At 38.6% G+C, this 27996-nt stretch overlaps 1 protein-coding gene across 6 annotated transcripts; it reads left to right on the top strand.

Annotated features, from left to right (window-relative positions):
* Window positions 1–359: 359 nt before the first annotated feature.
* On the top strand, window positions 360–27996 carry WDR44 (WD repeat domain 44). Of its 6 annotated transcripts, none has more exons than XM_075162071.1 (20): window positions 360–542; window positions 7263–7296; window positions 10654–10728; window positions 11221–11851; window positions 12469–12599; window positions 12694–12786; window positions 13697–13833; window positions 14868–14951; window positions 15255–15361; window positions 16356–16507; window positions 17980–18118; window positions 18214–18278; window positions 19514–19627; window positions 20456–20578; window positions 22013–22204; window positions 22373–22474; window positions 23962–24077; window positions 25512–25639; window positions 26335–26466; window positions 26914–27996. In XM_075162071.1, exons 1-20 carry the CDS (start codon window positions 466–468, stop codon window positions 27006–27008), a joined length of 2727 nt encoding a protein of 908 aa, XP_075018172.1. In that variant the 5' UTR covers window positions 360–465; the 3' UTR covers window positions 27009–27996. The 6 variants fall into 6 exon arrangements, with proteins under 6 accessions (XP_075018172.1, XP_075018176.1, XP_075018174.1 ...); XM_075162075.1 differs by lacking the exon at window positions 360–542 and adding an exon at window positions 5442–5460 and having other exon boundaries at window positions 11289–11851; XM_075162073.1 differs by lacking the exon at window positions 360–542 and adding an exon at window positions 5442–5460.

Below are 27996 nucleotides of genomic sequence, written 5' to 3'. Positions count from 1 at the left end.
CACCCCCGTGCCGAGGGCTGCGTGGCTCCCGCCCGTGAGGGGTGCCGGGTGCCCGGCGCTGCACAGGCTGCGCGGTGCTGCCCGGGGCGCACGCGGCCCCGCGGGGTGCACGGTGCTGCATGCGGGGCCTCTGGCGCTGCGCGCGCCGCCGCCGCCGCCGCCCGCTGCTCCGCGAGGCGGCGCCGCAGCGGGGGCACGCGGCGAGGTCGCCCCGCGCCCTAACGTCACGCGGCGAGGACAGGCCCACCGCGCCGGGCGCCCGGCCCCTCCCTCCCTTCTCCGCTTCCACTTCCGCCCGGCAGGGGGCGGGGCCGGCGCCGCTCTCGCGAGAGCCGCGCGGCCCCCGCCCGCCTGCCCGCCAGCCCGTCCTGCCCTGAGGTGGCGGCGGCCGCCCTGCGCTGCGCTGCGCTGCCGGCGGCTGGGCCCGGCCCGGCGCGGCGCGGTGCGGCTCGGCCCGGCGCCGTCATGGCCTCCGACAGCGACACTGAGGAGTTCTACGATGCGCCCGAGGACGTGCACCTGGCGGGCACCTCCCCCGCGCCGTGAGTCCGGCGCGGCCGCCGCCCTGCCCTGCCTTCCCCTCCCCTCCCCTCCCTCAGCGCGGCCCTGGGGGGAGGCGACCGCCCTTGACCGTTACGGCCGTTGGGGAGCTCCTGGGGGGAGGGAATGGGGGTCTGCCCCGAGCCGTGCGTCCCCCAGCCTGAAAGCACAGGGCTGTGCGCCCGGGGAGCGGGGTGCTCGGCCGTCCTGGCCGCGGGCAGGCGGGGCTGAGCTCGGCGGTGGGTTGGTTGAGCGAATGGCAAGCCCGAAAGTCAAGAGGCTGCGAAGATACTGAGCAGTTCTCGATGTACTTTCTAAGGCTTATGGGGAGGCAGTAGCCATTATCTTGATGAGATCATAATCTGCCTTCCTGGGGCTGGCAAGATGTAGTTTTTAGAAAAGACGTGCAGCGATGAAATCGGGACCGACAGAACAAATCCCTGAAATATGATAAAAGTAACAGATTTTCTGAGGAAAAAGAAGAGAGTGAGCTTCTTCAGCAACAGGCTAACTGTTGCTGTGTGTAAAACAACTTCTAGTGTGCTCTGTCATTTGTTTTTAATGGTGTTGCTTCAATGCTTCTTGTGTTTAGCCAGTGTATGGTTCTGTGTAGTGAAGTCTTAATAGCATTTTATAATGTAGTTTCCTGGTGCTGTTACCTCAAAACTAACTGTATCACCATATTGTTGATGTTAGCCAAACACGCTCCCTCTTTTTAAATTTTAAGTATCTCTTTGTGGTTGTGTGCTGAACAGGTTATGGCTTGTATCACTTCTGTTTTTCACGTAGTCTGGACGAAACCTCTCCATTATTTGACCTTGAAGGATGAGGTTTCCTGTAGCTTTTTCAAAGAGTAATAAGATATGGATTGTGGGATCCATTCATTTGAAGCTTTAATAATTGACTAAGGGCTTGTTTTAATCTGCGTGTCAGTGGTCACTGGATGCCTAGAACAAAGGAAAGACTAGATCTGTTCTCCTCACCCACACATCCTGTATCAAAGCTTTTCTGAACTTAGCTTTTTACGTAGCCTGGTGAAAAGCATGTCTTGGCATACAGTTCCGCAAGATGTGGTAAGCCAAATTAGCAGCACTTGTGCTGAAGAGGTTTTGCTCCAACTGCTTACCTTGCTCTGGCACTAGTGATCATCAGACTTCTGTGAGTTGCTTTAACTCAAAGTAATTGAAAACAGCTGAAAAATTGAATAGTTTTTGCTGTTTCTAGAAGTTAAAACAGCTGGAACCTGGCAGGGTGGGGACAGGAGAGAGTGAAGGTATGGGATTTGTGTGGCTAGAGCCACAGGCAGGAAGGAGGAACCAGACCTTTTGGCAGAGTGAGCCATTAAATCTGGCCCAACTGCACATCCTACCTTTTATTTGATACAAATAATGCCACCTGTCTTTGCAGGTTCCCCCCATCTCTATCTAAGCAGAACTTGATAATATGAAGTCACTCACTAGAAATTAAAATGAAAGATGCTTTTAATTTTTCTGTTGCTCTTCCATAACCTGTAAGGACGCATTATTAAGTCAATAGAATTCTGTCAGCTTGAGTCAAGTAAGGAGGTGATCTCAGAGGGCTTAGTTTGCAATACAGATACTGAATCTGTAATTCAGTCTGCTATTGAATCTGTTCTAACAATACGGAGAGTATTTTCTTTAAATAAGCTTTGAGATTTCTTAAGAGCTAATTTCACATTTACATTGGACGCTTCTTGGAACTAGGCTTGTAGATTGTAGTTTTGAGACCTGTGCATGTGTAATGACGTTGAGTTGGGACCCACAAAAAAAAATCAAAAACCTCTCATGGGAGCGAGGCAACTGAAAACAAGTACATATTGCCCTCTGTAGTTTGAGGCATTTCCTTGTGCATTTGGTGTTCTGATGATCAGCAAAAACACTTGGGAGTCCTTTTTGGCAGCATGTGCTATAGCCAGTTTTCAGCAAAGTGGTGTGGGTATATTTGCCCTCATTAAAAATGTGGGGGTTTGTAGCTTTTTTCCCCCTGCCCTGAGTTCCGTGTGGGGAAGTTTAATAACTGCTGATACAGAAATTCTGAAAGTGGTGACAACTGTTTATGTAAACTTGCTGACTTCTTTGCTATTTATTTGTTTTATTAATTGTCTCATGTGATGTGGAAGAGTAGAATTTTCAAGTTGGATGTAAGCTCCCAATTCCTACTGTAAGTCAATAGGTACTGATGCTTAAGCCCCTCTCTCAAGGAAAGCACCATATCTGCATTCTCAAGTACATATATAACTGGTGCTCTTTAAGAATTAATTAGCAAAAATTGCAGAACTTGTTACAAAATGTTTCTTTCCGATTATAATGGACTGAGATAGCTCTCCTGGATTGATGACTTCTGTAAAGTGAAGTGTGTTTAAACCAGATGTTTGGAGACAATTGTATCCCCTCTGGCCAGGCCTGTATGGTTCACTTCTGCTGTAGATCTTGCCTTTTACATGTAATTCTACTTTTGACAGGATGTGTGGAGAGAGTCAATCTGTTAGCTAACTAGGTCCCAAACAATGTCTGTTTCGATATGCTTTTCTAGACCCTAGAAAAAAGATCTAGGTGCCTTTGTGGACTGGTCAGTGAGGGCATCTATTTGTTGTGTAGCCAGAGGAGTGGAGACGTAGTGTGACAGAAGATGCCCTTATTTAACCTCTGTCACTCTGCTTTCAAAAGACTATAACCACAGAAGAGATTTAGAAAAGGACCCTGAAATTCAGAGGCATGAACTGTCCCATGAAGGAGGATGTCAGTTTTGAAAGAAGGAAAATATGAAGTAAGGCACACTTGTTTGGATGCAGGCATGTGACAGACCCTCTTATATTTTATTTATAAGAAAAGTGATCCACCCACTCTGAAATCAAGAACTGCCAAACCTTATAGTTTGAATGTCATATGCCTAACAGTAAGGGGCAAGTTTGTTCCTAGTCTACTTGTGTCCTAAAAATTGTTATGAGAAACCAAGCAAAAGGCACTGGATTCAAGAGATGTCAAGATAATGAGAAATATCCTCTGGTACCTTAATTTAAATTCTTGAATTCCTACTTCAGTAGTCCTCTCTTTTTGAAGTTGCTTCAATGCTTTTCCTGAAGAATCTGGTTTTCTTCTGTGTAGGAAGCTAGATAATGTTAAGATGTGCTCTGTTGACACATGGAACATGCTTAGTACAACTTTTTTGTTGGTGTGTATTTTAGCCAACATGCAAAACTGATCTTGGCAGCAAACAGATGGAGTGTGAGGCATTAGTTATGTTGATGTAGTAACTTGCAGTACTGCAAACAAATTTCTGCGATCAGAGTTAGCTGAAGTTCCCAAATGCTTTCCAAGGGCAGCCCAAACAGTGCATTGCAGTAACAAATCCTTGTGGTTTTGAAGGTGTGGACTCCCAGGGAGAGCTACATCAAGAATAATTGTAGCTTCCAGGCCAGCCATAGGTTAGAGGGAGGAAAACATCAAGTGCCTGTGCAAGCTGAAGGACAGCAGTAAATACAGCTAGTGGGCTGGTTGCTGTATGTTCTGTGCAGTGTACTGCTACTATACATACACTTCAGACCTCTTTTCATCTGCCTGTTGGCACATCTGCTTTGTAACAACGTACATCCTCCCAGGAAAGCAGGCAGTGTGCTTCTGGGATTTGACCAAGACCAGTCATTCACATAATTGGTTTTTTTGATGGGCTAAATGTTGTGTTTTCTGTCACAAAACTTAGCAACAATGTGTTGAAAATGTGAAGCTTATTTCGAATAGGTACTAGGCTGGAGCTGCCTGATAGTGGGAATGGCTGCTTCCTACAGTTTGGTCAGCATTAGGATGAATTTGACAGCTGAATAAATAAAAAAAAAAAAAGCTCTTCAGGAGTTTATTTGACTTTCAGATTAATCAGGCATCTGGTTATGTTTGTGCAGGTGAAATGGGATTTTTCTTTGAATTTTGTTTAATCTGTGTAGATAACCTTGAAACCCTCCTTTGTTAAACTGGTGTTACAGTGTATCATGTAAGAAAACTTGTTAGAAGTGCTTTGTGTGAAACGCAGGCTACAAGATCTATTGTTATCAATTTTAAAATCCACTATTTACTAAAAAATCATACTAGAAAACAAAATTAAGTTTTTGCCTTACGTTTTCTGTGGCATATCTCAGTCTTGATGTTCTGCCTGATAACCCTGTAAAGCTACAGACCTTTCAAAGCAAAATCAAAGTTTGATCGTTGGATTTATCTTCATATAAATCATTTCAGACATTTTTCCCGCTCTATATATCTTTTAAAAAATGCAAGCATTTCAGGTACTGCATCCATAAAACTGGTGGCCTTAAAGTAAAACTGGGAGCAGGGAAGGCAGGTAACTTCGGGTGGTTGGGAAGGCGAGACCATTCCAGAGTAATGTTGAACTACCAAGAGACTTCAGTTACCAAACTTATTCTGTGACTGACTTTGTCTTTATAAACGTAATAGCACATAAGCAGCAACTAATCATGACTAAGGGAGCGATGGTGCTTGTAAACACATAGCTCAAATAATCTCAGGCAAGCCACTAAACTTACTTGGCTATATTATAAACTGATCTGAAAGTGGTAACAGCCAAACAGTTATGGAAGCTTTGCAATGTTTTATATGTAATTTCAAGGACAAAGCTTCACCTTCACATCAGACATGTATGTGTGCCTATATCAAGCTATCAGCACTGTATTTTATACCTGCTATCTCTGTAACCTTCATCACTTGAGCAGCTTTTTCCCAAGGTAAAACATGAGAATGGAAAATAACATCTGTTTTAGTTTGAGTGTGTATTTTCCACAAAACTAATTAGCTAAAGAAGTCTGAAAGGGTAGCAATGTCTTTTGAACCTCATATTTTGTGTTACCAGTGGAGGAATGATTTGCCTGTACCAGAAATGACATGCTAATTGGTGGTAAGTGTCACAACAGAAAAGTGAAGTATCTATTTGCAGTTGAGGGATTTGCATTTTATTTAGGTTGTAAAGTCTTAGCAGTGCCCTGTACGATAGGACCCTACACCTTGCTGAAGCCTAAGCATTAATGTTGTAATTATAAATATATTTCATTGTTAAAGTCATCTTGTGGATTTAATGAACTGACACATCTGCCGCTATTTCTAAGGAAATCCAAGAGTTGATAATGGAACTGAAAATCTTTCAGTAACCAGAAATTCCACACAGGCTATGGCCTTTCCCAGCAATGTATTTGGGAAGACAAAAGATGTTTGTGTTTTTTCAGGTCAAAATACTGATTTTGCTCTTTTTTGCACACTGGAGTTAGCACCTTCTGGGAGAATTATGCCTCAAAACAGTGTTATGGATATTGCGCATCTTAAGTGGCAATATCTGGACATAAGCATCTAGGTTTAAGGTGTTAAATTAGTTATAAATGATACAGTCTTTATATACCAATCCACTGTACTTCCTTGTTTATACTTAACTCTGCTGTATAAATGTGATCTTTTCTTTTTGTGATGAAGTGCTTTCAGACAGTAAAGAGAAGAACTGAAATTCTTAAAAATGAAGTGGAAATCGTTTTCTTTTTCAGAAGGTATTGTCCCTTGAAACCATCATTTTGGAGGCAGGAGGGACAAAATAGACTGAGATCTCTATATTTGTCTGTATTGCTTGGTACAAGATGATACTCAAAGTTGTTGAGTGTCACTGTCCTTGGTAGCCAGCTGGGATGCTTGTACAATCCAAGTTGTAGTTCTTTTGGTAGTAAGCTTTAAAGGAAGTAATCTATAACTTGGTCTGTGCTTGTGACTGACAAACTAATAAAATCATAGAACAGCCCAGTTTGGAAGGGACCTCAAAAGATCATCTGGTCCAGCCCTTCAACATCTTTATATATGAGTAAGATCCTGTAGTCAGAGTAAGCAGTGTGACTCAATATTTAAATATCTTCTGGAATTGTGAAAATCTTGTGGAAAATGTAAGTTCAGGATATAGTAAGAGTTGACCGTTCGCTGATTGGATTGAGTGGTGACCTGAAGAGAAGTAATTATTTGATACCATTCCCCTAAGATACCTTGTTCTTTCATGTAATCAGTGAAATGTGAGGGTATGTGTGAGTGGATGCTAATGCAAATTCACTGTTTCAGAGTATGCATTTTGGAAAGTAGTGCAAAACTAGTTCCCTCCTGTTATAATGTAAATACTTATATTTATACCGAGTGTCGTGATTAGAAACAAGACCTTACGTTTACTAGAGAGGCTGAAGGGCAGAATGGCTATGATAGTGTTGACCCTACAGATTAGGGTTCAGGCACTTGATTTGCAAGCTACTAGAGCATTTGTACTTCTGCTTTCTGAGAGCTTTGGTTTCTTTGATGTCCATCCTGTGCTCCCTGTACATGCTAATTTTAAATTCTCTGTAATGCGAAATGCTTTTAAATCTGTACTTGGAATAGCATCAGTTTATTAGAAAAGGGTGATAGAAATATGATTTCTAGAAGATTCTGCTGAGAAACTTTCAGGGATTGTAGAAGCTGTGGATCTGTGCGTTGTAGACAGTTGGGCACTTAACTCTGTTTGGGAGCCTTTTGTGTTAAGGAGTGGTATGAGAAGCATTCACTTTGTTGCTGGTCTAAAGTATCAAGTATACATTCACTGTAAAGGAAGACTGTATTATAGACTGTTTAATATGAAGCTTACCGTCAAGAGATTATTTTTTTCTTGGAGCTGTACCTAAGTCTGTCTTCTCTTTCTAACAGGTCACCAACGAAAGTTGGATCCCATGTATTAAAGGTGAGTTTCTTCTTAAAATCAATCAAATGCTTGTTGATTAACATAATGTTAAGCATTTGTACCTAAAATAGATGTGCTACGGTAGCCCCTAACATCTACACAGACAGGAAATTATAGGCTTTCCTTGTTGTAGCTAGCAATTGTTGCGCTTATGTCTCTTGAAGTTCCAACTTTATTTTTATTTAGGGTACGTTAACATGTCTTGAAGCTAATTTTATTCTAAAATGTATATGTGCAATTTAATTGAGCTCTACTTAATTACTAAACTACCCTCTTTCAAGTGATTTGTGAGTAGTAAGCAAGTCTCTGCAGCACTTGGTTTTTGGTCTCAATTTATATGAAATAGTTGACTTTGCTCTCTTCTGTCTTCAAAACAAGAAAAATCTTAGTGTTTGTACTTCAAAAGCCTTCCTTCTAGGTTATGTGAAGATAAAACACTATCTTTAGCTTAATGAGACAGCATTGCTACTTCCCACGCAGGTAATTGGTATGCTGCATCTGTGCACAGTGACAGTGCAACTGAATCTGGCACACGTTAAATAAAGTGAGGAGTTGGAACCTTGTACAAATAACACTAATTTCCTGGTCTTAGAAAGGCCAAAGGTGACGCTATGCAACACTGTTATATAGACTAAAGAAGGCTTGACATTTTGTCTGCAAAGTGTTGGGAAATCGTAGTGAAAATAGTGTTTCTGATTTGTCAGCAGCACTCTGCTCTGAATCAATAATCTTTTTACAGTGATACCATAGTTTATGGTATCTCTTATGGAACAGAGGCTTATCCCCTATTTTGTGTTCTGTTTAATGTCCTTTTAATGATTAAGTATTACACGTGTCAGCCTTTCAAGAAATGTTGCTTTATCATTCTGGCTAAACTCAGTGCAATCAATGAACTTCAAAACTAACTTTAATGTCTTGTTGATTGAATTATTAGCTCTAAAGTTCTGTGCATTGCTTGTAGGTTGTTTTTTTTTAAGTATCTTCCTAAGTCACTTCCTAAGCTTGTTCAAAGCTAAGTTTTTGAGGGTGGAAGAAATACTTGCTTCTCTGCTTGGTACCATATCAGTTGAGAGAATGTGTGACTAATGATATAGTTTGTCTTGGAATGGGTAAGAAATATTTCCTAAGTCCAAAGTTTAACAGGTGTGTGAGTTTAATGTCAATAAAATTAGAAATGAATATAATGGGCTTCTGTAGACACTGATCACACTTAAGTATTTAAGTCGTCATACTTTTGAAGATAGATTTTAGTGATAAAGCAAAGTAGAACTTGCATTTAGATTAGAAAAACTTTGTGGAAGGAGGGGAAGGGAGTGGAGAGGGAGGAAGAATTTTTCTATAATTGCAGCTGTCTCTGCATGATGTGGCATTTCTTGAGGTCAGAACTCTCAAAGGTGGATGTCTACAAGAGTTGTGTGTTTTTTTCCAAACATATTGTAGTATGTTAACTAGTCAAACAGAATCTTTATAGCATACTAAGTGTTTAAAAAAAGTCTAAGGAAAAATTTCTTAGATATATGTACTAGACAGTCACTCTAAATCTTGCCAAGGTCCAAAAAAATATTGGAAGGTCTTTTAAAATACCTGTTTAATATGGAGATTTGGTATCTTGTGCCTATCCAAAACTGTATAAGCAGAATTAAATTAATAGCCTAACAAAAATAGTTTGTAATGATAACAGCTAGCCTTTGGGGGCTTTAACTTTGTGGGGAGACAGTTGAGGACTGCTGACCACAACAGGAGAGAGTTTCGTATCTGTAGGCAGAAAGGGGAGGAGAACAGCAGTTCTGTATCTCAACTCAGGGAATCAGCTGAGATGTGTTTGTTTTTCCTTAATGTTTTAAGCTCAGTAACTTAATTCTTTGAGCCAGTTGTGAGGAGTTTTTCTCTTTTGTGAGACAAATACAAGCTTTTTCTTGCAGCTTTGGTCACCAAATAGACTGTGCAGGATGGTCAAACAGTGGAACAAGTTGCACGGAGATGATGTGCAGTCTCCATCCTTAGATATAGTCAAAACCTGACTGGACACATCTCCGAGCAACTTGTCCTAGTTGGCTCTGCTTTGAGGACTACAGGATCTCCACAGGTCCCTTTCAACATCAAGGATCCTATCAGATTCCCCTTTAGATATTGCTAATATATATGCTTATAGGCAATGTGATCAATAATTCAGCTAGAACAGAAGGCGTATGATGAAGTTCCTGCTAGACCATTTTAACTGAGGTTAAAGCAGGCTTCTGATTAGAGCAGTATCCTTCTACGGTATAAACTACGTGCTTTTCTGAACCTAAGATTTTTCAGGAATTGATGAATATGTGCACCCACAACTAGAATGATTTCAGTTCTGTTTTAAGACTTTGTGTAGAATACCCATGCTTAACATGCCCAAAGTGTAATCTATATACCTAGGGCTGCCTATCTTAAGTATGATTTATTTAATTTTTTTTTTTAATTAAATAAGACTTAAAACTATTACAAAGATTTACTATATTATTTTGGCACACAAGGCCACCTTTAGTGAATTGCTTTTATTAGTTCTTTGTTTGGTACGATATGCCAAAGTGTTGGTGCTATTTGCACATCTCGAAACTATACTTCTTAAACTGCAAGCTGACTTCACATCAGTAGTATAATATCCTGGTAGTATTGATTATACATATATAAAGAATAAATAGTGTACTCAGCTTTGAATATTCATGTAGTCTTTCATCCGAATGTTCTGAAAATGTTCTTGGTTTTTGCCTAAATCCAGTCATTTCATTTGCTCTGCTGCAGCTTATTTAGATTTCGGAAGGATCTGCATGAAGATAACTGATGGCAAAAATAGACAATGTGCACTAGGAATAAATTGTAGAATGTAAGATTCTGTGTCAGAACCTCAAAGATATATTTGTGACTACTTGATAGATCTGCCTGACTTAACCTGGAAATTTCTAAAAAAGTTTCTATTATATGTTGTGATAATACAGTTCTTGCATCCTTTCCCACAAACTGATAAAGAAAAAAATATTTTAATATGGATTTTCCTTGCTGCAGATTATTAAATGTGTATGTTTCTCTAAACTTCATGCTACCTTCAATTTTATTTTAGTTGAGGTTGAAACCTCTTAAAGATAACTGCCTTTTTTGTTTCATAGTGTGCAGGCTTTCTCTCTGTGTATGATGGTGTGAAATACTCTTCATGTGTACTGTGCATGACTGTTTAAACACCTATCTGACAGCAGTAATGTTGAAAATGTAGCAGAATGTAGCAGTCCTTTATGCTATTTAATTTGTTGTAGCTGTATTTTTGTTAGATCATCTTACTAAAGGACTTGCTACCATCATCTTATGGTATCTACCATCTTTCTTCCATAGGATACAGACAGCAAGCTACACAAAGCTGGAAATGAAACCTTTGTACAAGAAATGAAACAAGATGATTCAAAAGAGGTTAGTTAAATATTGCTTTGCGCTTACAGCATGACACTAGAGATATTAAATAATTTAATAATCAGTCTTCATCCTGAAACTAACATAGGTTAGAATTTGTTGTTAGTGTTAGTAAGAGTGTCCATCTAAAGGGTAAATATGAAACTAAGTGTTCTAAAAACATATTTTGGATTCACCAGTGTTGAATTATTGGTGTAATTTACAGGATCATATTTAGCAGTGCATGAGAACTCTGAAGAGTGAACAGCTCTTGTTTCCTAACTTTCTCTCAAAGTATATTAAAGAGGAATGGAAATGAGTCACTTTGTTTTATTTTTCAGTTATGCCTGTTTCTGCACCTAAGTCTCCAGAATTTTTAAACAAAATATATTTTGTATACAAAGCAACTCTTCCATGGGGGAGTTCTTGTGGGTGTTGTACAAACTGACTGGTAAGTGTACCCTAGAAATGCCTGCTATTTAACAGTAGAATGGTTTTGGTTTTGGTTTTTAGATTATTGACAGTATTATAGAAGAAAGCCAGAAGGCACAACAACTGGATGATGATTCTTTATCTTCTAGAGGAAAAGAACTGACTGTTCCAACTTCAGATGCAGATGCTTGGATTTCTGGAGCAGGTATTGTTAGTAGTATTCCAGAAGTATTAGCTGCTAAAATATCATTACAAGAAGACCCTAGAGAAGCGATGTATCAGAGTGTGTGTAAGGACACTGAACTGGAGTCAGGGAAACTTTTGTTTACTTCTGAGCAACAGGAAACTCATAAACTAACAAAAGTAACAAACGCAACTGACCATAAAATGGATGAAACTGAAGCACAAGAAGAAACATCAAAAAATGAGGACATAACAGACAAGAAAGAGGCAAATACTTTAGAACAAGTGGCTTCAGATTTATCTACCAAAGACCTTTCTACAGCAGAAGAGATGCCTCCAGCAAAACCACCAAGGCAGCTTACTGTAGAACCTGATATAGTTGCTAGCACAAAGAAGCCTGTCCCAGCACGGCCACCACCTCCAACAAACGTTCCTCCTCCAAGACCACCACCACCTGCACGGCCAGCTCCACCACCCCGGAAGAAGAAGAGTGAACTGGATTTTGAAGTGCAAAAACCTGTTTTAGAAGGCAAGTATTCAATTTTAGATGGCTTTAGTTATCTACATGGTTACTATTTTTGTGTTTTGAGTGAAGAATCATTCAATCTGGTGATTTCAGTTTAGTTGACATCTAAATGAGGAAAAAAAAATTCTTCAACAATCTTAGCTTCTTACAGTGGAGAAATACCCTTTTGCATTACAAGTGTTGCTAATTCATGGACTGTCTTGTAAACTAACGCTTCCTACCAAAATAGCTACTTCTGTAGCAGGAAGTTGCCTCATCAATACAGAAACTGAAAAAAGTTACACGCTTCAAATAAAATGTGTGCAGTCTGTATTTGCATAGAAATACAAGTCAAGATGTAGACTGAGGTCTCACGAAAATGAGTAGTCCTGGGTTACTAGGGAAATGACTACAAAAATAATTGTTAATAAAACTTAAGAGGACTAGGTGTGAAATCATGCCTGTGCCTCCAACTATATATGAAATATATAATTGATAAGGCAGATTGGTGGCAGTTGATGTTTAAAAAAATCAAACTTCTCAGAAAGGGTGTTCAGGAGTATGATGTTAGGATTCTAACAATATTTAGACTGTCTATGGCAAGCGTTATACTCTTCTTTCTATTATGAATCTCTTTTCAGTTTCTCGAGAGAACTTCAGAGCTGGCGGTCTTTTAACTCCAAGTACAGTGACAGAAAGCATGCCCAAAGATTCTCAGCCTTCTTTGGATTTGGCAAGTGCAACCAGCGGAGATAAAATAGTCACTGCACAGGTATTGGGAAACCATTTTAAGCTCAGTAACTGTAACATTTTCTATCACTTTAGTGTTACACTAGAGGTAACGTGTTCTGTCTGCAAAATTTCAGGAAAATGGGAAAGCAGCTGATGGCCAAACAACAAATGAGGTACTTGGACCACAAAGACCCAGGTCTAATTCTGGAAGAGAGCTCACAGATGAGGTATTAATGAATGTGGTCTGTACATAATACATTCTTATGCTTGCTTTTCCAGTCTGTCAAATGAATTGGAGTAGTCACGTCTCTCTTTGCACTCTGAACCACTATGTGCTGTGACCAGGGACGCAAACAGGAGTGATGGCATGCTGGCTTTGTTCACCTAAGCACTTTGTGGTCCCTGAGTCATATGTAGTATTAGCGTTTGAAAGTGTGAGCTATAATAGATCTGAAATGCTATGAGTTTGTGTTTGTAGCTATGCAAACATGTTACAAGATTTCAGTATGAGGAAACACCAACAAACTTGGCGTTTTGTCATGTATCTAAAAGGGGAAGGAGTCAGCAATAGGAGAATGATTTTCCTAATATTAAGAAATAGTTTCTTCAGTTAAAAACTTCCATTAATCCTAATGATGTTGTCAAGCTGCTGCCAGTTTTTATTTGTGTATATGTGTGTATAGCTTTTTTTGCTGGATGTGTGATCATGAAATGCTCCAAAACCCCTTTTTCCTTTGTAGTACTAGTTAGGTCTAAATTTTTCTCTGTAGGTAAAGGTTGTCTTTGACTAAATCTAAGCTACAACTGTTAGAATATCTGAAAGGGGAAGGCTTCAAAATCTTTTAATTACATAATATGTTTGATATTAGCATGGAAGGTGTCAGGCAGTGACTGATGTCCGTACAGCTGTATTTCTGATTTATGAAGTTGAAGCTTGTGATGACATGTAATTGTTCATCTGTGTATAGTGGTTGATAATGTTTGCACTAGCACGCTCAAGGCAATTTTAACTTAAACTTAGTCTTTGTAAAATAAATATATAGCTACAAAATTTCTCATTAAGATAAATAATCTGTAAGATTGGAAGATCGGAGTCTAATCAAGTCATCTTGATTTCACATCTTATTTTTTCCATAGGAAATTCTAGCAAGTGTAATGATAAAAAACCTTGATACGGGTGAAGAAATACCCCTGAGTTTGGCAGAAGAAAAGTTGCCAACAGGCATTAATCCCCTAACTTTGCATATCATGAGGAGAACGAAAGAATACGTCAGGTATGAATGATGATAGCTTTCAGCTCTTTCTGATACTGTTGCTCATAGTTTTTGCATACGTGGAGGCAGCTCTTGTGCAAGTAAAGAGAGTCCCAGTCTATCTGTCTGACTAATTTGAGTGCTAATTCCCAGCTTTCTATGAACTAGGCTGTTCATTGAATTCTTTTAAGTTAAGTAAAAGTTGATGATATAGCTGGATCTTGACAGGCAAGTATCTCTGAAAATCCAGCTGAACAGTTAGCACTTGATGTGTTAAATGTTGTCATTTCTATACTGAATTAAACAGAGTTTTATGTTCAAATACTATATGTTGTTCATGCTACCACCTCCTGTAGCTTTTTCAATGTTCAATTCAGTAGACTTTGGTGCTCTGAAGATCTGTGGTCATCAGTATAGCTGACTACTTTGAGGTTTTCCTGTCCTCAGCAGGGCTTTAGACCCTTTTAATGTTTAAAACTGAGTCTGTTTGTAAACTTTGATAGAAAAATATAGTTTCTTAATGATCAGGAAATTGTGTCAGTCTAGATGTTTTTTTCAAAGACCTAAATTTATGTGAATTATACATCAGACAATTTTGTTTTTTGCATTGCTGTATTGTCATTGAAAGCTCCCTTCTGTAGAACTGTACTCTTCTGTGTACAAACTTTTGTTTCAGAATTAACCAGTGTTAGTTTATTTGATCTATGGAAAACAAGGTATGAGAACAAGGTGGCATGTTACCAGTTCCTAGTAATGTAATGTATTTTGTCTGCTCTTAGCTTTCAAAGCATCACAGTAAGCTTAAAGTTTTGAATTTATGGAAGGGAGTAATGTATCTTTGGCATCTGGAGTGTGTGTACAGTTTTAGTATCAAGATGCCAAAGAATTGAAAGATACGTTTTATTACTTGATTAACATCACGCCCATGTATTTCCAGTGTGTTACATGAAGGAATAAAGATGAATCCTAAAATGCAGATCCTACTTTATTAATGTTTCATTCAATTTTAGATTCCTTATGATTTCGTATTAAACAATCGCTTCTGTATTTCCTAGTAACGATGCAGCGCAGTCTGATGATGAAGACAAAATGCAGACACAGCAAACCGATTCTGATGGAGGGAGGTTAAAACAAAAAACGTAAGATGCTGTTTCATGTCCCTACAAAGAAAAGGCAGGTTTTGTTTTTCTAAGCTGAAGCTCTCCTTCTGACTTCTGAACAAGTTACCTTTTAAGTACAAGTGATACCTGAATTTACATAAGCCCATTGCTCTGCAGTTAAACTGAAGATTACATGACTGCTGGCAAATTAAATGCTTATTTTAAGGAGCAGTAATGGAAATAGATAATATTGCATTTCAAATCAAAACTATTGATTCATAATAGCAAAAAAATGAGAATTTGCCAGTGTTACATGTTGAAAAAGTGCCCTTGCTTTTTAAGGACCCAGCTGAAAAAGTTCCTTGGCAAATCTGTAAAGCGAGCAAAGCACCTTGCTGAAGAATACGGCGAACGTGCTGTAAATAAAGTTAAGAGTGTTCGAGACGAAGGTCAGTGACACTGACTTTTTTTATATTTTTGGTTTTTGATAGGATAGTCTGTTTATCCTTGGGCTTCTAGGAATCAAAGCTCTCTGAGGGACGTACACTGCTGTATACTACCACTGTACAGTTGATGTGGCTTTTTAGAGTTAAAGGTTGTAGTTTGGTAGGCATTCTGAGACTGGCGGGTTACAAGGATGGATTCTTGTAAAGTAGTAGAGACACCTTTTTGGCTAAACCAGTTGAATACTATAATTTTTGTTGTGCTGTTAGAAGGCTGTCTGGATATCAAAATATAAACCTTTCTGGAAAGTTATTCCAGCAAAGGTAGAAGTGGGGGTTGTCTTTATTACTTTAATAAAATCCGATTGTTTTCTGATAACCAGTGACCGTTAGAATTCTCATATAATTTGAGCTCCTGTTAGAAGATTTCCCAACTAGAACTGTATTCTCCCCTTCTTGTTTCATCAGTGTTTCTTTCAGACAGACTTCTAGTACTGCAGTAAGCCCATCTAACCACAGCCTGAGATAATGACATAGAACTGCTGCACTTTAGCATCTTATGTTGCCACTGGCTGTTTGCCCCAGCTCTTTTGCAATTCTTATGCTTCGTGGGCAAATCACCAGGCCATTTCAGCGTATTCAGTCAGAGAAACCAATACAATGAAATGGATAGTTTTCAGCATACGTTAAACTGACAGAAATCACTTAGTGCAGGATATGCTGAATGCAAGACCCGGTGCAAAGAAAGGGGCAGAACAAAAATGGATAGCAGTTCTTACTTTGAGTGTTCAGTGTTTGGATTCACTGCAACCTAAAATTAATGTAGATGTATTTTTAGACCTTGATGCAACAGTATTCTTGTTTTCCTTTAAGATCTTAATATTGCCTATAAAAATTTGCTAATTCAAGACTAATCTCCTATCAGAAAGAATTGTCAAATGCTTACTAATAGATTAAATGTGTGCTGTGATATGTACTGCTGAATTTCTGTTCCTCTTAGTCTTCCATACAGATCAAGATGATCCCTCTTCCAGTGATGATGAAGGGATGCCATATACAAGACCAGTTAAGTTCAAAGCAGCACATGGCTTCAAGGGACCTTATGATTTTGAACAAATTAAAGTTGTTCAGGATCTCAGTGGAGAGCATATGGTAGGTCTCTCAAATTTCATCTGTGGTTTTGCTGAATCTGTTCAGCCTGAGTTTCAACTTTTAGTTTTCATCTACTTGTGACCTCCAGAAATTACTCTCAGGTTTATTCTTCTTGAAGAGCAGTTTCATTCTGGAAAATAACATTCTGGCAAGAAATGAAAATTTGACTGGTTTGATCAGATCTTCAGGAAAAAAAAAAAGTCTGTAGATACTTGGGCTTCAGGGATTCTCAAGAGCTTTTCCGTGAAAGAGTTTTGGTATCAAGTGGTACTTGGTTTCTTGTTTCCTGCCGTTACAAATTTAGGCTGAAATAGGCTACGTTCCACTACCAGAACTGAGCACAGAGCAGCAAGGTTGACCTACTCAGCAAATAAACTAGTCTGCCTATTAGAGATATGAACACAGGTATTGAACAGAAATACTAGATAGGTTCTGGAGGCAAAAGTGGGTTATGTGGATCAGAATGATAAGGAGGGGAGAGACTGGAATATGATATTTGCAAAGATGCCTGTGGAGAATGAGGCAGAAAAACTATCTATTCATCGCTGTTGGAAGTGTGCATGCTCCCCTGCAGAGTCTGAAATACATTCTAGTATTCCTGACTTCCCAGATTCTTCTGCTGACAGCAACTGTCTGACAACAGTTGAAACAGTCCCCCATCTTTAAGTGTTAGGCTAAGGATAATGACTTACAGCAATCAGTTTGGTGACTGGAACGTTCAAGCTTGTCATCCACAACTAAAGTTTCCAGTCCCACTGGTAATCCATCTGTGTTCGTTTCCATCATGACAGTATTTGACTTATTAAAACCTAGGAAATTCCCCAAAAGCATCCTAAAAGATGCTAGGTTGGTGGTGTCAAATGCCTAATAGCTGTCCATTAAATAACAGGAGGAAATGGAATGTTACTTGTGTTTTGTTGACTACTGACTCTTTGGACTTCGCAGGGGAGAAAGAATTGCTGTCTTCACAGGCTTTGCAAAATCCTCATGCTAGTTCTGAATTTAGCAAATATATGGTAGCCAGAATTGATGTAACCAAGCACAATTTCTATTTAAAAAAAAAAAGTGTTAGCACAGCTTGGGCTAACTTCAAGTGCAGCTACAAGTGCTTGCCAGTTTTACAAATCAAATAGCAGGTTATAAGTCACTCATAACCCTGGCTTGCTGACTGTTACTAACCGTACCACTTTTATGTAGAATGCTGTGGTAGCGCTGAGCTCCCTTAACTCCTCTCCTACGGTAATCTGCCTTGTGGGCTGTTTCTTTCAAACTGTTTTTGCAAGTATGTTGCACAATCCACCAGTCTTAACAATTACAATTTCAGCGTGTTGATCTACAGTTTATTTCACTTGTGGTATCTTGTATATGTCCTAAATCTTGTCAGTTTACATACAGTTACTTTATAGAAAGACTTTTTGATATGGAAAAAGGCACTTCATGTAATTTAAACAATGATCTTTTTATTTTGACAGGGTGCTGTTTGGACAATGAAATTCTCTCACTGTGGTCGATTACTTGCATCTGCAGGACAGGACAACGTAGTAAGAATATGGGTTTTAAAGAATGCTTTTGACTATTTCAATAACATGCGAATGAAGTACAACACAGAAGGTATCTTCCTACGCATCGCTAGAACTCTAAACCATTAGAAATTCTAATTATTTGGGAACTTAGAGTTGACCGTGGTGTTTCTGCCTGTGTTCTAGGCCGTGTCTCTCCCTCCCCATCTCAAGAGAGTCTGAATTCTTCCAAGTCTGATACTGATGCAGGGGTATGTACACTAGGTATTGGGAGGGGAAGAGATGGGGGGTCGCATTGTTCTGTAATGCCAGATCTTCATTGTTGCTTTATCCAAACACACATTAGAGAGTTCTTGGCCTGTGTCTTTGAGGCATAGACAAAGACACCTTATCAATAGACACCTTCAGTCAAATACTGTTATCCAATGTGTATGGGGTGCAAGCAAGAAAGTACTTCGCTAAACTTAATGCATTACAAAATCTGCATAGCTTTGCTGTGGCCTTCTGCCAGAGTAGATTTCTGAGTGAAATGCTAAGGGGGGAAAAAACCTACATTGTTGAATTTCCTGTCTTAGCGTTTTGCCTTGGAGCATTACTTACAGTTAACATCTGACTTCATGATGTCTTTTCTGAGGAAGGCCAAACTCAACAATGGGATACTCAAAAGCATAATAAAACCTGATGTTTTTAAATTTTTCACATCTGTGTAGAATATGGAACATGACTGACCGAAAGTATTAAGACACTCTTACTTGTAGAGTGTTCAGATACTTTGGTAAACTTGCCATTAAAATTAATGTATTTAAGTTGTTTTTTTTTTTTTCTCTATTTTTGGTTTCCAGTAGTGCAAGAAACAGATGACAAAATCAGGGTTTAAGCAACGATTTTAGCATAGTCTTATTTAATGTGCATTGGTTGGGGGGGGGGGGGTGGGAATCTTTCCTTACCTTAGGTAAGTGAATAGGCTTGCTTAGCCACACACACCAGGGATGTTGGTTTGAGTGGTTTTTTTGCTGGAGAGTTTTTGTATAGGAACTTCTAGAGTTTTTTTATTTTGCACCTGTTTATTCTGAAAGGGTCTCGTATTAGGAAGTTATCATTCTTGATATGCACTAGAAACATGGAAACTTTAACTCACAGTTTATATTCTAAATTGGAATGCAGTTTTCAAGACTGATATACTTTGTTCCAAAAGCTTATCTTCAGATGTTTGCTTAGATTGCTGTCAAGCTTATCCCATTGAATAAAAGCTGTATGGATGGAAAATGTAGAGCTTCTTGATTTTGGAATTTCAAGATGATGTTTCACAGCCCATGGTATTTGAAGTATACTTTGGTTGTTTATTACTGCAGTGTTGTTTATTTTAAAGTCATAAGAGTTGTTCTTCAAATTGTTATTGGCCCTGTACTTTTTGTAAGCAGTAATTGCTTTATTGTTAGTTTTTCCAGCTAACATTTTGTAATGTTTCTATACACTTCTGTGATAGATTTGCAGTGGAGTTGATGAAGACCCAGATGATAAAAATGCCCCATTTCGTCAACGGCCGTTTTGCAAATACAAAGGGCATACAGCAGATCTTCTTGATCTTTCCTGGTCTAAAGTAAGGCACCTTAATACAGATGACACAATTCTCGTGTTTTCATTGTTTTCTTTTGTCACTTGCCATTGGAACCATACATCTAAACAATATGAAACAATCATTGAAGTTAAGAGAAAAGATTTGTAGAGACAACACTTATTGCAGCTGAAATAGTTGGGATAAAATGAACAAACTTCTTGGGCTTCTCTAATTAAAAATCGTCTTTTTTTAAAAAAAAAAAATCAAGCTAGTAACAATTATAATTGTGTATTCAGTCGTGAAGCTAAATTGTTTAGAATGGAAAGAATTTCCATGGAGCTGTGTGATTTGATTTATGGTGTTACTCCTTTTATTGTCTTCAGTATGCTTCACTGGTTTTATGCAGTGTATAGGTTCTAAAGTTGCTGAATATATACATATATCTTAAAATTACAGAATTACCTTGTGCTTAACTTTGAAAATGTTTCACATAAAGTTATTCAGTTAATTCTCCACATTAGAATACAGTTGTAATTTTAAGAACACAGTCTGTGTGACAGCAGGAGAGACTCTCGCCCCTTCTCTGAAGCCTGTTGGGCTGTTTCTCCTCTGAATACTTTAACTACTTTCCAAGTACTCATTTCCATTGAGATTCTTCAGAAAACTTTCTGTGACTGAGCATCAGTGTCCTGGGCTTAAGGAAAGCACCAATGAGTAATGACAATTTGGATAAAACGTTTTATGTGAAAGGATAAAATGTTGAATTTCATGGCAAAAGAGAAATTGGTAAGACTTTACCGACCAGATTGCCTCTGTGTTTTCTGTTATTTTTGTGTCTATTAATAACCATGGAATTCTCTTGTTTCACAGAATTACTTCTTGCTTTCTTCTTCTATGGACAAGACTGTCAGATTATGGCACATATCAAGAAGAGAATGTCTTTGCTGTTTCCAGCATATAGATTTTGTCACTGCTATAGCATTCCATCCAAGGGTAAGTGTGATTGCCCTCTTTCTTCTAGAGAGGCAGAATTTGAAATTACAGGAGTCCTCCCCCTTTATTTTCAAATAAAAAAAAAAAATTTGAATAATAGAGTTTGTGCACTTTAAAAATATCCATATTGAATAATATTCTGGAACTTTAAGTGTTCATCTTCATTAAACTTCACCAGGGATGTGCATGTGGTTTAACCATTTGTAAGCATGATGTGGAAAGTGAATTGTCTATTGGCTATAACATCACAGCTGGTATAGTTTTGAGTAACTTTGTGAAAAGTCAGAATTTCCAATGAGGGATGTTGTGATTAATTATTAGTGGAAAAAATCATAATGAAATAGAACAGATTGTCCAAAGACCACAGAATCCTTGGGGACGTTTAAAACTTAACAGGATATAACCTTCTACAGCCTGATCAAACTTTAGAGGCTGTCCATGCTGTCAGCAGGGGAGGTGGACCAGAGACCTCCGGAGATCCCTTCCAACCTATCTTATTTCATGATTTTTTGAAAAATGCTGTAATAAAGCTTCCTAATATTAATAAAACTCAAGTAGAGGAAAAGTGTTTTTCAGTGTTCTCTGAACATACATAACTGGTAGATGTATCAGGAACTCTGAAAGGAGCTTAGTATTTTTCTAACTTATGTTGAGAGGGTAAAAAAGTAACTGTGGTAACAGCGAACAATTTTCTAACTTGAGGTATACACACTGCGTGTATGCAGTCTTGTCAAAAATCTGTGTCGTGGTTTAACCCCAGCCAGCAAATAAACCCCACGCAGCCGCTCGCTCACCTCCCTTGCTGGTGGGATGGGGGAGAGAATTGGGAGGGCACAAGTAGGAAAACTCCCGGGTTGAGATAGAAGCAGTTTAATAATTGAGATAAAACAAAGTAGAACAGTAATAATAACAATGAGAACAACAACAATAACAGAATACACAAATCAGGCGATGTACAATGCAACTGCTTGCCGGCCGTGTGTCATGAACGGGGGCGAGCCCCCCACACCCCTGGTTTTTATACTGAGCATGATGTCACATGGTATAGAATACCCCATTGGCCAGCTGGGTCCACCACCCCGGCTGTGCTCCCCCCTCCCGGTGCAAGCACCACCCAGCAACAGCCAAAGCATCAATGGGCCATCAACGCTCCTTTCACACCGAACCCAAAACACAGAACACCCCCAAGCTACTGGGAAGAAAGTTAACCCTGTCCCAGCCGGAACCAGGACAATCTGTAAGAAATAGAACTCCAATTACCAGTAATTTTAACATTGTCTTTTCAGCCTTCTTAAACATTATAATCAACTTATCTGAGAGCTCTTATTTGGGAGGTCCTGGAGAGAAGCTGTTTGGAAATGGGGCGGGAAGGTTTTAAGGAAATCAGGGTATACTCGTAGCACAAGCAGAGATTAATGTAGTTTGTCCTCTCAGGATGACAGATACTTCTTAAGTGGTTCATTGGATGGGAAACTCCGACTCTGGAACATTCCTGACAAAAAAGTGGCATTATGGAATGAAGTAGATGGGCAGACAAAATTGATTACAGCTGCTAACTTCTGTCAGAATGGCAAATATGCAGTCATAGGCACGTATGATGGAAGATGCATCTTCTATGACACGGAGGTAAGAAGTTTTTGAGAGCATGTATTTTTTTCGTGTTAAATTACAAACAGACATAAAAGTCATGCTTACTTAAATATCAAGAAACAAACCTATTAGAACTTGAAGCAAAATAGTTTAAAGTTTTTACACAATTACTTCAAATCAGGATACATTTTAATGTCTTTTCAGCACTTGAAGTACCATACACAAATACACGTGCGTTCTACCAGAGGTCGAAATAGAGTTGGAAGAAAAATTACTGGCATTGAACCCTTGCCTGGAGAAAATAAGGTACTGTCTTTCAGTGCAACTTTGGCTCAGTACTGGAGTCTGATATTTATATCTAATGCTTAATAACGTTTGTGCTAAGTCTTATTTGTAGTCACTGACTTAAATCAGAAGTCTTTTAACACTACTAAAATGAACACTACTCTTTCCTGATTTAGACTAATACAATACTAAATAGTGGTAAAATACACTTTTTTTTTAAAAATTACATTATGCTCTGATTAATGTAAAAGTGAGAAAATGCTTACAGATGGCTTTCAGTGAAAATTTCTTAGGCGTTGTTAACCTCTCAAATAATATTCATTTGGAAATGTGCTTTATACAGAAGTTGAAAAAATGCAGAAAGCTCAGAAGCTGTTATCCAAACAAGTGTACTCTGTTCTTCAGAATCAGTCCTTTTGTTTAGATTCAGTCTAAGCTGAAATCTTACGTTGAAAGGGTCAAATTCTCATCAAGCAAAGAACATGCTGTTGAATATTAAAGTCATAATCTAAAGCTGGAGAGTTTCTCACTTGTATATAAAGTTTCAGGGGTGATGTTGGGTCAACAGCTGGCTCTGTTAGAATAGTAGATCAGCAGCTATTATCACTTATATTGTGTTCTTATCAGTGACACAGAAATTACTTAATTCCAAAGACGTGCAGAAGATTCAGAAATCAATAGTGCCTTTGGGTTTGCATCAAATGCTGTGTGTTGGCATGTTAGATGATGTAATGAAGCACAGCTCAGCATGAACTCTTTTGAAGACAAATAAGTTTTGTAATCTGATGGTAATGGTGTTCCAAGAGTTGTCACAACTTTGTGGCATAAATGATTAGATAAGTAGGGGTCACTATTTGACTGCTACTCTGCTATACCCTTTTCCTAGCGTCATCTTGAGACTTATTGCTAACCTGCAGTCTGCTCCACTTCTAAGGTACCATAAAAAAGCTAATCAGCTGAATGCCCTTACTCATTTTGACAACCCTTTCATAGACTTCTCTGTTCCTTATAAGTACATTTAGGCTTGTGATCTGAAAAATGTGAAAAGGAAGCAAACTCACATCAACCAAGGAAAACTCAGTTTGCTTATATAGCAGATAATGGCCTCTGATCTACGCTTCATGGTTGATGGGTCATGACTCTCCAGAAATTTACCTCACTAGAATAGCTGTTCTGCTATATTATTGTGGAATGTGTTCCAAAATATACTTTGCAAATTGATGACTGTTCTTTGGGCCCACATTTTACTTCAGTAAAGAGCAGCTGTTCTGGTTCAGACCAGTCGGGATGATCTTGACAGTGAAGTTGTCTTCTGTCCATTGACAGAAGATGAGAGAGAAAAATGCCATTGTCCTAAATCTTGTTCTGCTTCTTTGGACCTATTCTTTGTCTATGTCACTTTTTTTATCAAAAGAACTGGGAATTCTGACTGTTTGAATGAACTCTGTTGCTCTTTCTTGGGCATGCTAATGGTTTCCACTTCTAAATTTTATTTATTTGCTTTCTAGATACTAGTGACATCGAATGATTCCAGAATCAGATTGTATGACCTAAGAGATCTGTCTTTATCTATGAAATACAAAGGTTATGTCAACAGCAGCAGCCAAATCAAAGCCAGCTTTAGGTAAGACAGTATTATAGCAATGGAGTTGTTGGATTTGGGAAGTGCTGTGGCTGAAGTACAGAGGCTTTCGTTTAAATAATCTGTTTACCTTGGTACGCAGCTGAGCCTTTGAAATGTCACTTGGCTCGGAATACAAAGGTAACTAAAGGCTCTGGTCAAGAATGACAAAGCTGCCTATGAGCAGGGGGCTTCTGTGGATGAGTGAATCCTTTCGTATTGACAGTACGATGCATGTCCATTACTATTGCTGTAAATACAGAAACTGTGCTAGAACTGGTGGAGCTGGGACACTGCATCTTTTCTCTCCTCCATGATGAGTAGGTTTTATTTCCTTAATTTTGTCAGGTATTGTGGCAGATGTGTTGGTCACCCAACTGTTGCCCAAGGCTGTTGGTCACTGCCTGTGTATCATCGCTGTCAGGGAACAGCCTGCAAATCTGAGTTGGGATTCTTTTTTTCTTCTTTCTGTGTGCTGTCCTAAGATGCTTTTCTGAGTTTATTACTGTGACTGTTGTGGAAATACTGGGTTTTAAGGTAGTAAAAGAGGGGGAGTGGAGGGAGAAGAATATTTGTTCTATTTCCTCTTTTGAGTCTTGCAGAAGCCAAAGGGGAAAAAGGCTTAGGTATCTGTTTTACCTGGATGTTTGAGCAGAGAAGCGTGGCAGTGCTTAAGGAATAATGCCAATTTTAACCTTGATTGTCAGCTGTTGGCCTTTGAAAGCACCTTTAAGGCTGACCCAGTATTTCACAGAATGGCTGAGGTTGGAAGGGACCTCTGGAGGTCATCTTGTCCAGCCCCCCGCTCAAGATTAATTTCCCAAATTAAGTCATCTCTACTTACAGGGCTGTAGCATAGCTAGTGCTAGAGTTTAGATATGTAGCATATTCATGCAGGAGGTAAGTTAAAAGCAAATACTTGAGTTGGATTTGCAGGTACTGTTTTGTCTCTGTCAGTGTGCATTATACAGTCATCTGGTTACAATCTTGTTGAATGCCTTTCATCTTCCACCTGTGTGGATTTTTTTTGCCCATGATTGTATTGTAAACAATTCCTGTTACACAGTCTCGGGTGTTCACACAGGTTCCAGATTCAAACAGATGCAAATTACTCTTAAAGATTATGCCATTTTCTTGTTGCTGAGTACAGCTGTTAGACTAATCCTCTTCTGTGTCGGAAGCTGCAGCAGAACAGTTTCTGCGTGCGATTTATGAGAACTATTTTTTCTTCCAGAGGGAGAACATCAGGAAGCTTGCACTCACATTCATTTAAGGACTGTGTATTTTTTTGAGCTGCAGTCACTAAAATAAAGGATCAGTTTGAATTGTGAACTTAGCCTGGTTGCGCTTGTAAAGCTGCTAGTCCTCTGGAGAGCTATTGTAACAGTTGCTTGAACAGCTAAGAAAAGAAATGTGTTTCCTTCCTTGAATCTTTAGCCATGACTTTACCTACATCGTAAGTGGTTCAGAAGATAAATACGTTTATATTTGGAGTACATACCATGACTTGAGCAAGTTTACATCTGTAAGAAGAGACCGTAATGATTTCTGGGAAGGCATTAAAGGTAAAAATCAACTTTTGATTTTTGTTTTATCGAAGTTCATATGATTTCAAAAATTAAATATTTTTATCTTCTAGTTTTCATTTGCTCAGCAGTACTATTCATTTAGTTTAAACAAATTATTAGCAAGATGCATCGTAATTGGTGGACTTCCAATAAATGGACTCTGTCAGAAAACCTTGTCCACAGGAAACTCTACAGATGTATGATTGGAATGGCAAGAGATAGAGTAGCTAAGAGTTTGTCCAGCTTCAGTAAGAGATTCTGAATGAATGTAATGTTTTGCTGGCAGAACTTGATTGTATAAGTGTAGAAATCAAAATAATTATCAATCCTTCGATCCTTTATGGAAAAGTGGCTTTGAAAACAAATGCAAACGTTTTTTCTTTCATGGCAGGATTTAAAAAAAAAAAAGACAACTTTCTTATCTCCTGCACACATACAGTTTTTGGGAAATGCAGGACCATGTTTATTTCAAACGTGTTTTGGAGCTCTTGCCAGTTAGTTTTAGGCACTTACAGGAACTTCTGAGATCCCTAAGCTTATAAAACAATGACAATTGCTCCTTGAACCATGAGCTTATCTGGTGCTACTAGTACTGAGATTCTTGGATGTTTACTAAAATTTATGCCTGCTATTCTTGTAAAATTAACAATTCCTTGAAACAAGGTAATCAAAATTGGATTATCTTTCTGAAGCGCACAACGCAGTGGTCACATCTGCGATTTTTGCTCCCAATCCTGGTTTGATGGTGTCACTGGAAACTTCTGAAAAGCAAGAAGCTGAAAGTAAGGCAGAAGATTCTGAAACATCAGATACCATACCCTCTGGTAGGTGTTTAAGATGAGCTCTGCTTGATACCATGGTACGAGGAGGAAAAGATTATGAAGAATACTTTCAATTTGGGAGGGGAGTTTCTTGAGATGAAAAGTCCTTGCAGTGGCATCGATATATATTTCTACCTTAGCAGTTGAACAATTTGGCAGCTGTTGCATTCTTAAAACCTGAGAGAATGTGAAGTGAGGGGCATAGCTGTTGTCCTGTGTACTGTAGGATTATTGTTTTTACGCTTGAGCAGTTAGGAGGTAGAGCTGTAACAATATATAATGAAAAAGTCCTTCTCCTAGAAATGCAGATGTTTCTTGAAGTATTGGCTAGATAACAGGAACGTGATAGAGGAAGAAGGGTGTTACAGCGATAGCTTATCTTTTAATGAGAGCTTGATTTTTAAAATTTTTTTTTTATGAACTAACAGTTTATTCTCTTTCCTTATTAAGGAGCTTTGAAGACAGATCACACGGAAGTGCTTTTGTCGGCTGACTTTACTGGAGCAATCAAAGTCTTCATTAACAAAAAGAAATATGTATCTTAGTTGTTTTGCAACTGACAGCATAAAGCTATGGTACTGTGGGATTAAAATTCCATAAATAATGCGGGCAAAAACAAAGTATCTAATATAATAATGTTACAGGCTGATTTATTTTTAAATCTTTATTTTAAGGCTACTCAAATATTGGATCCTTGGAAAGCAGTGTCTACCTATTAACACCTGGGCTTGTAGAATAGAAAGGAATGTGTAAGAATAATCCTGCCAAACATTAGACTCTAAACTTTCTACGAACAGTTGTTTTGCAACATAATTGTGAACCTGCACAGGTTTCTGCACGAAAACGTATTCACACATGTGTGTGCCTTTTGGTTACATGCACTAATTTGAACATATATCAAAGGATTTTAGTGGTGCTTGTGGCCACTAGATGTTAGAAATGGGGATGGGAAGGGAAGGTTGGCGGTATGGCTGGAAAAATAATGAATGATCTAGTCTGATCTTTGCACAAAATTCCATTTGAGGAAGATCTTGAATTTGTAGTAGCTATTGTTCAGAATTTTAAGTTATGCAAGTTTTTGATGGGTCAGCAACCATGTGTAAATGTTTTTATAAATTTCTCAACTTCAGGACGTGAAAATTTTTTTGTTGTCTTTTAATTGTTGTGGACTTTAGATTCCTTTCTTATAAATTTTTGCACACTGGAGCACAATACTTGTGTAAAGAATTCTCTCATTCCTTGTTCACGGGCACCAGGATATATCCACCTTCCAGATAAAATTAAGCTGCATTAGAAAGTTCTTATATTTTACAACTATGTAAAATAAACTGTTTACATTTTTTAAGCATTGTAGCTTAAAGTTTTAAGTTCTTCTCGTTTGTTTAGTGCCACTGAATTTTGAAAGTCTTTGTAAATATTCATATAAAACACCTATGAAGTAACATTCTGGGCATCGTAACCCATGAAATGTTATTGATGGTCAAGTGTTTCAGAGAACAGATGTATCATTAAACTTGGTCACACACTTGGAAA

Source organism: Calonectris borealis, chromosome 13 (assembly GCF_964195595.1).
Source record: "Calonectris borealis chromosome 13, bCalBor7.hap1.2, whole genome shotgun sequence".
Taxonomy (NCBI): Eukaryota; Metazoa; Chordata; class Aves; order Procellariiformes; family Procellariidae; genus Calonectris; species Calonectris borealis.
This window is presented reverse-complemented; position numbering and strand designations above follow the sequence as displayed.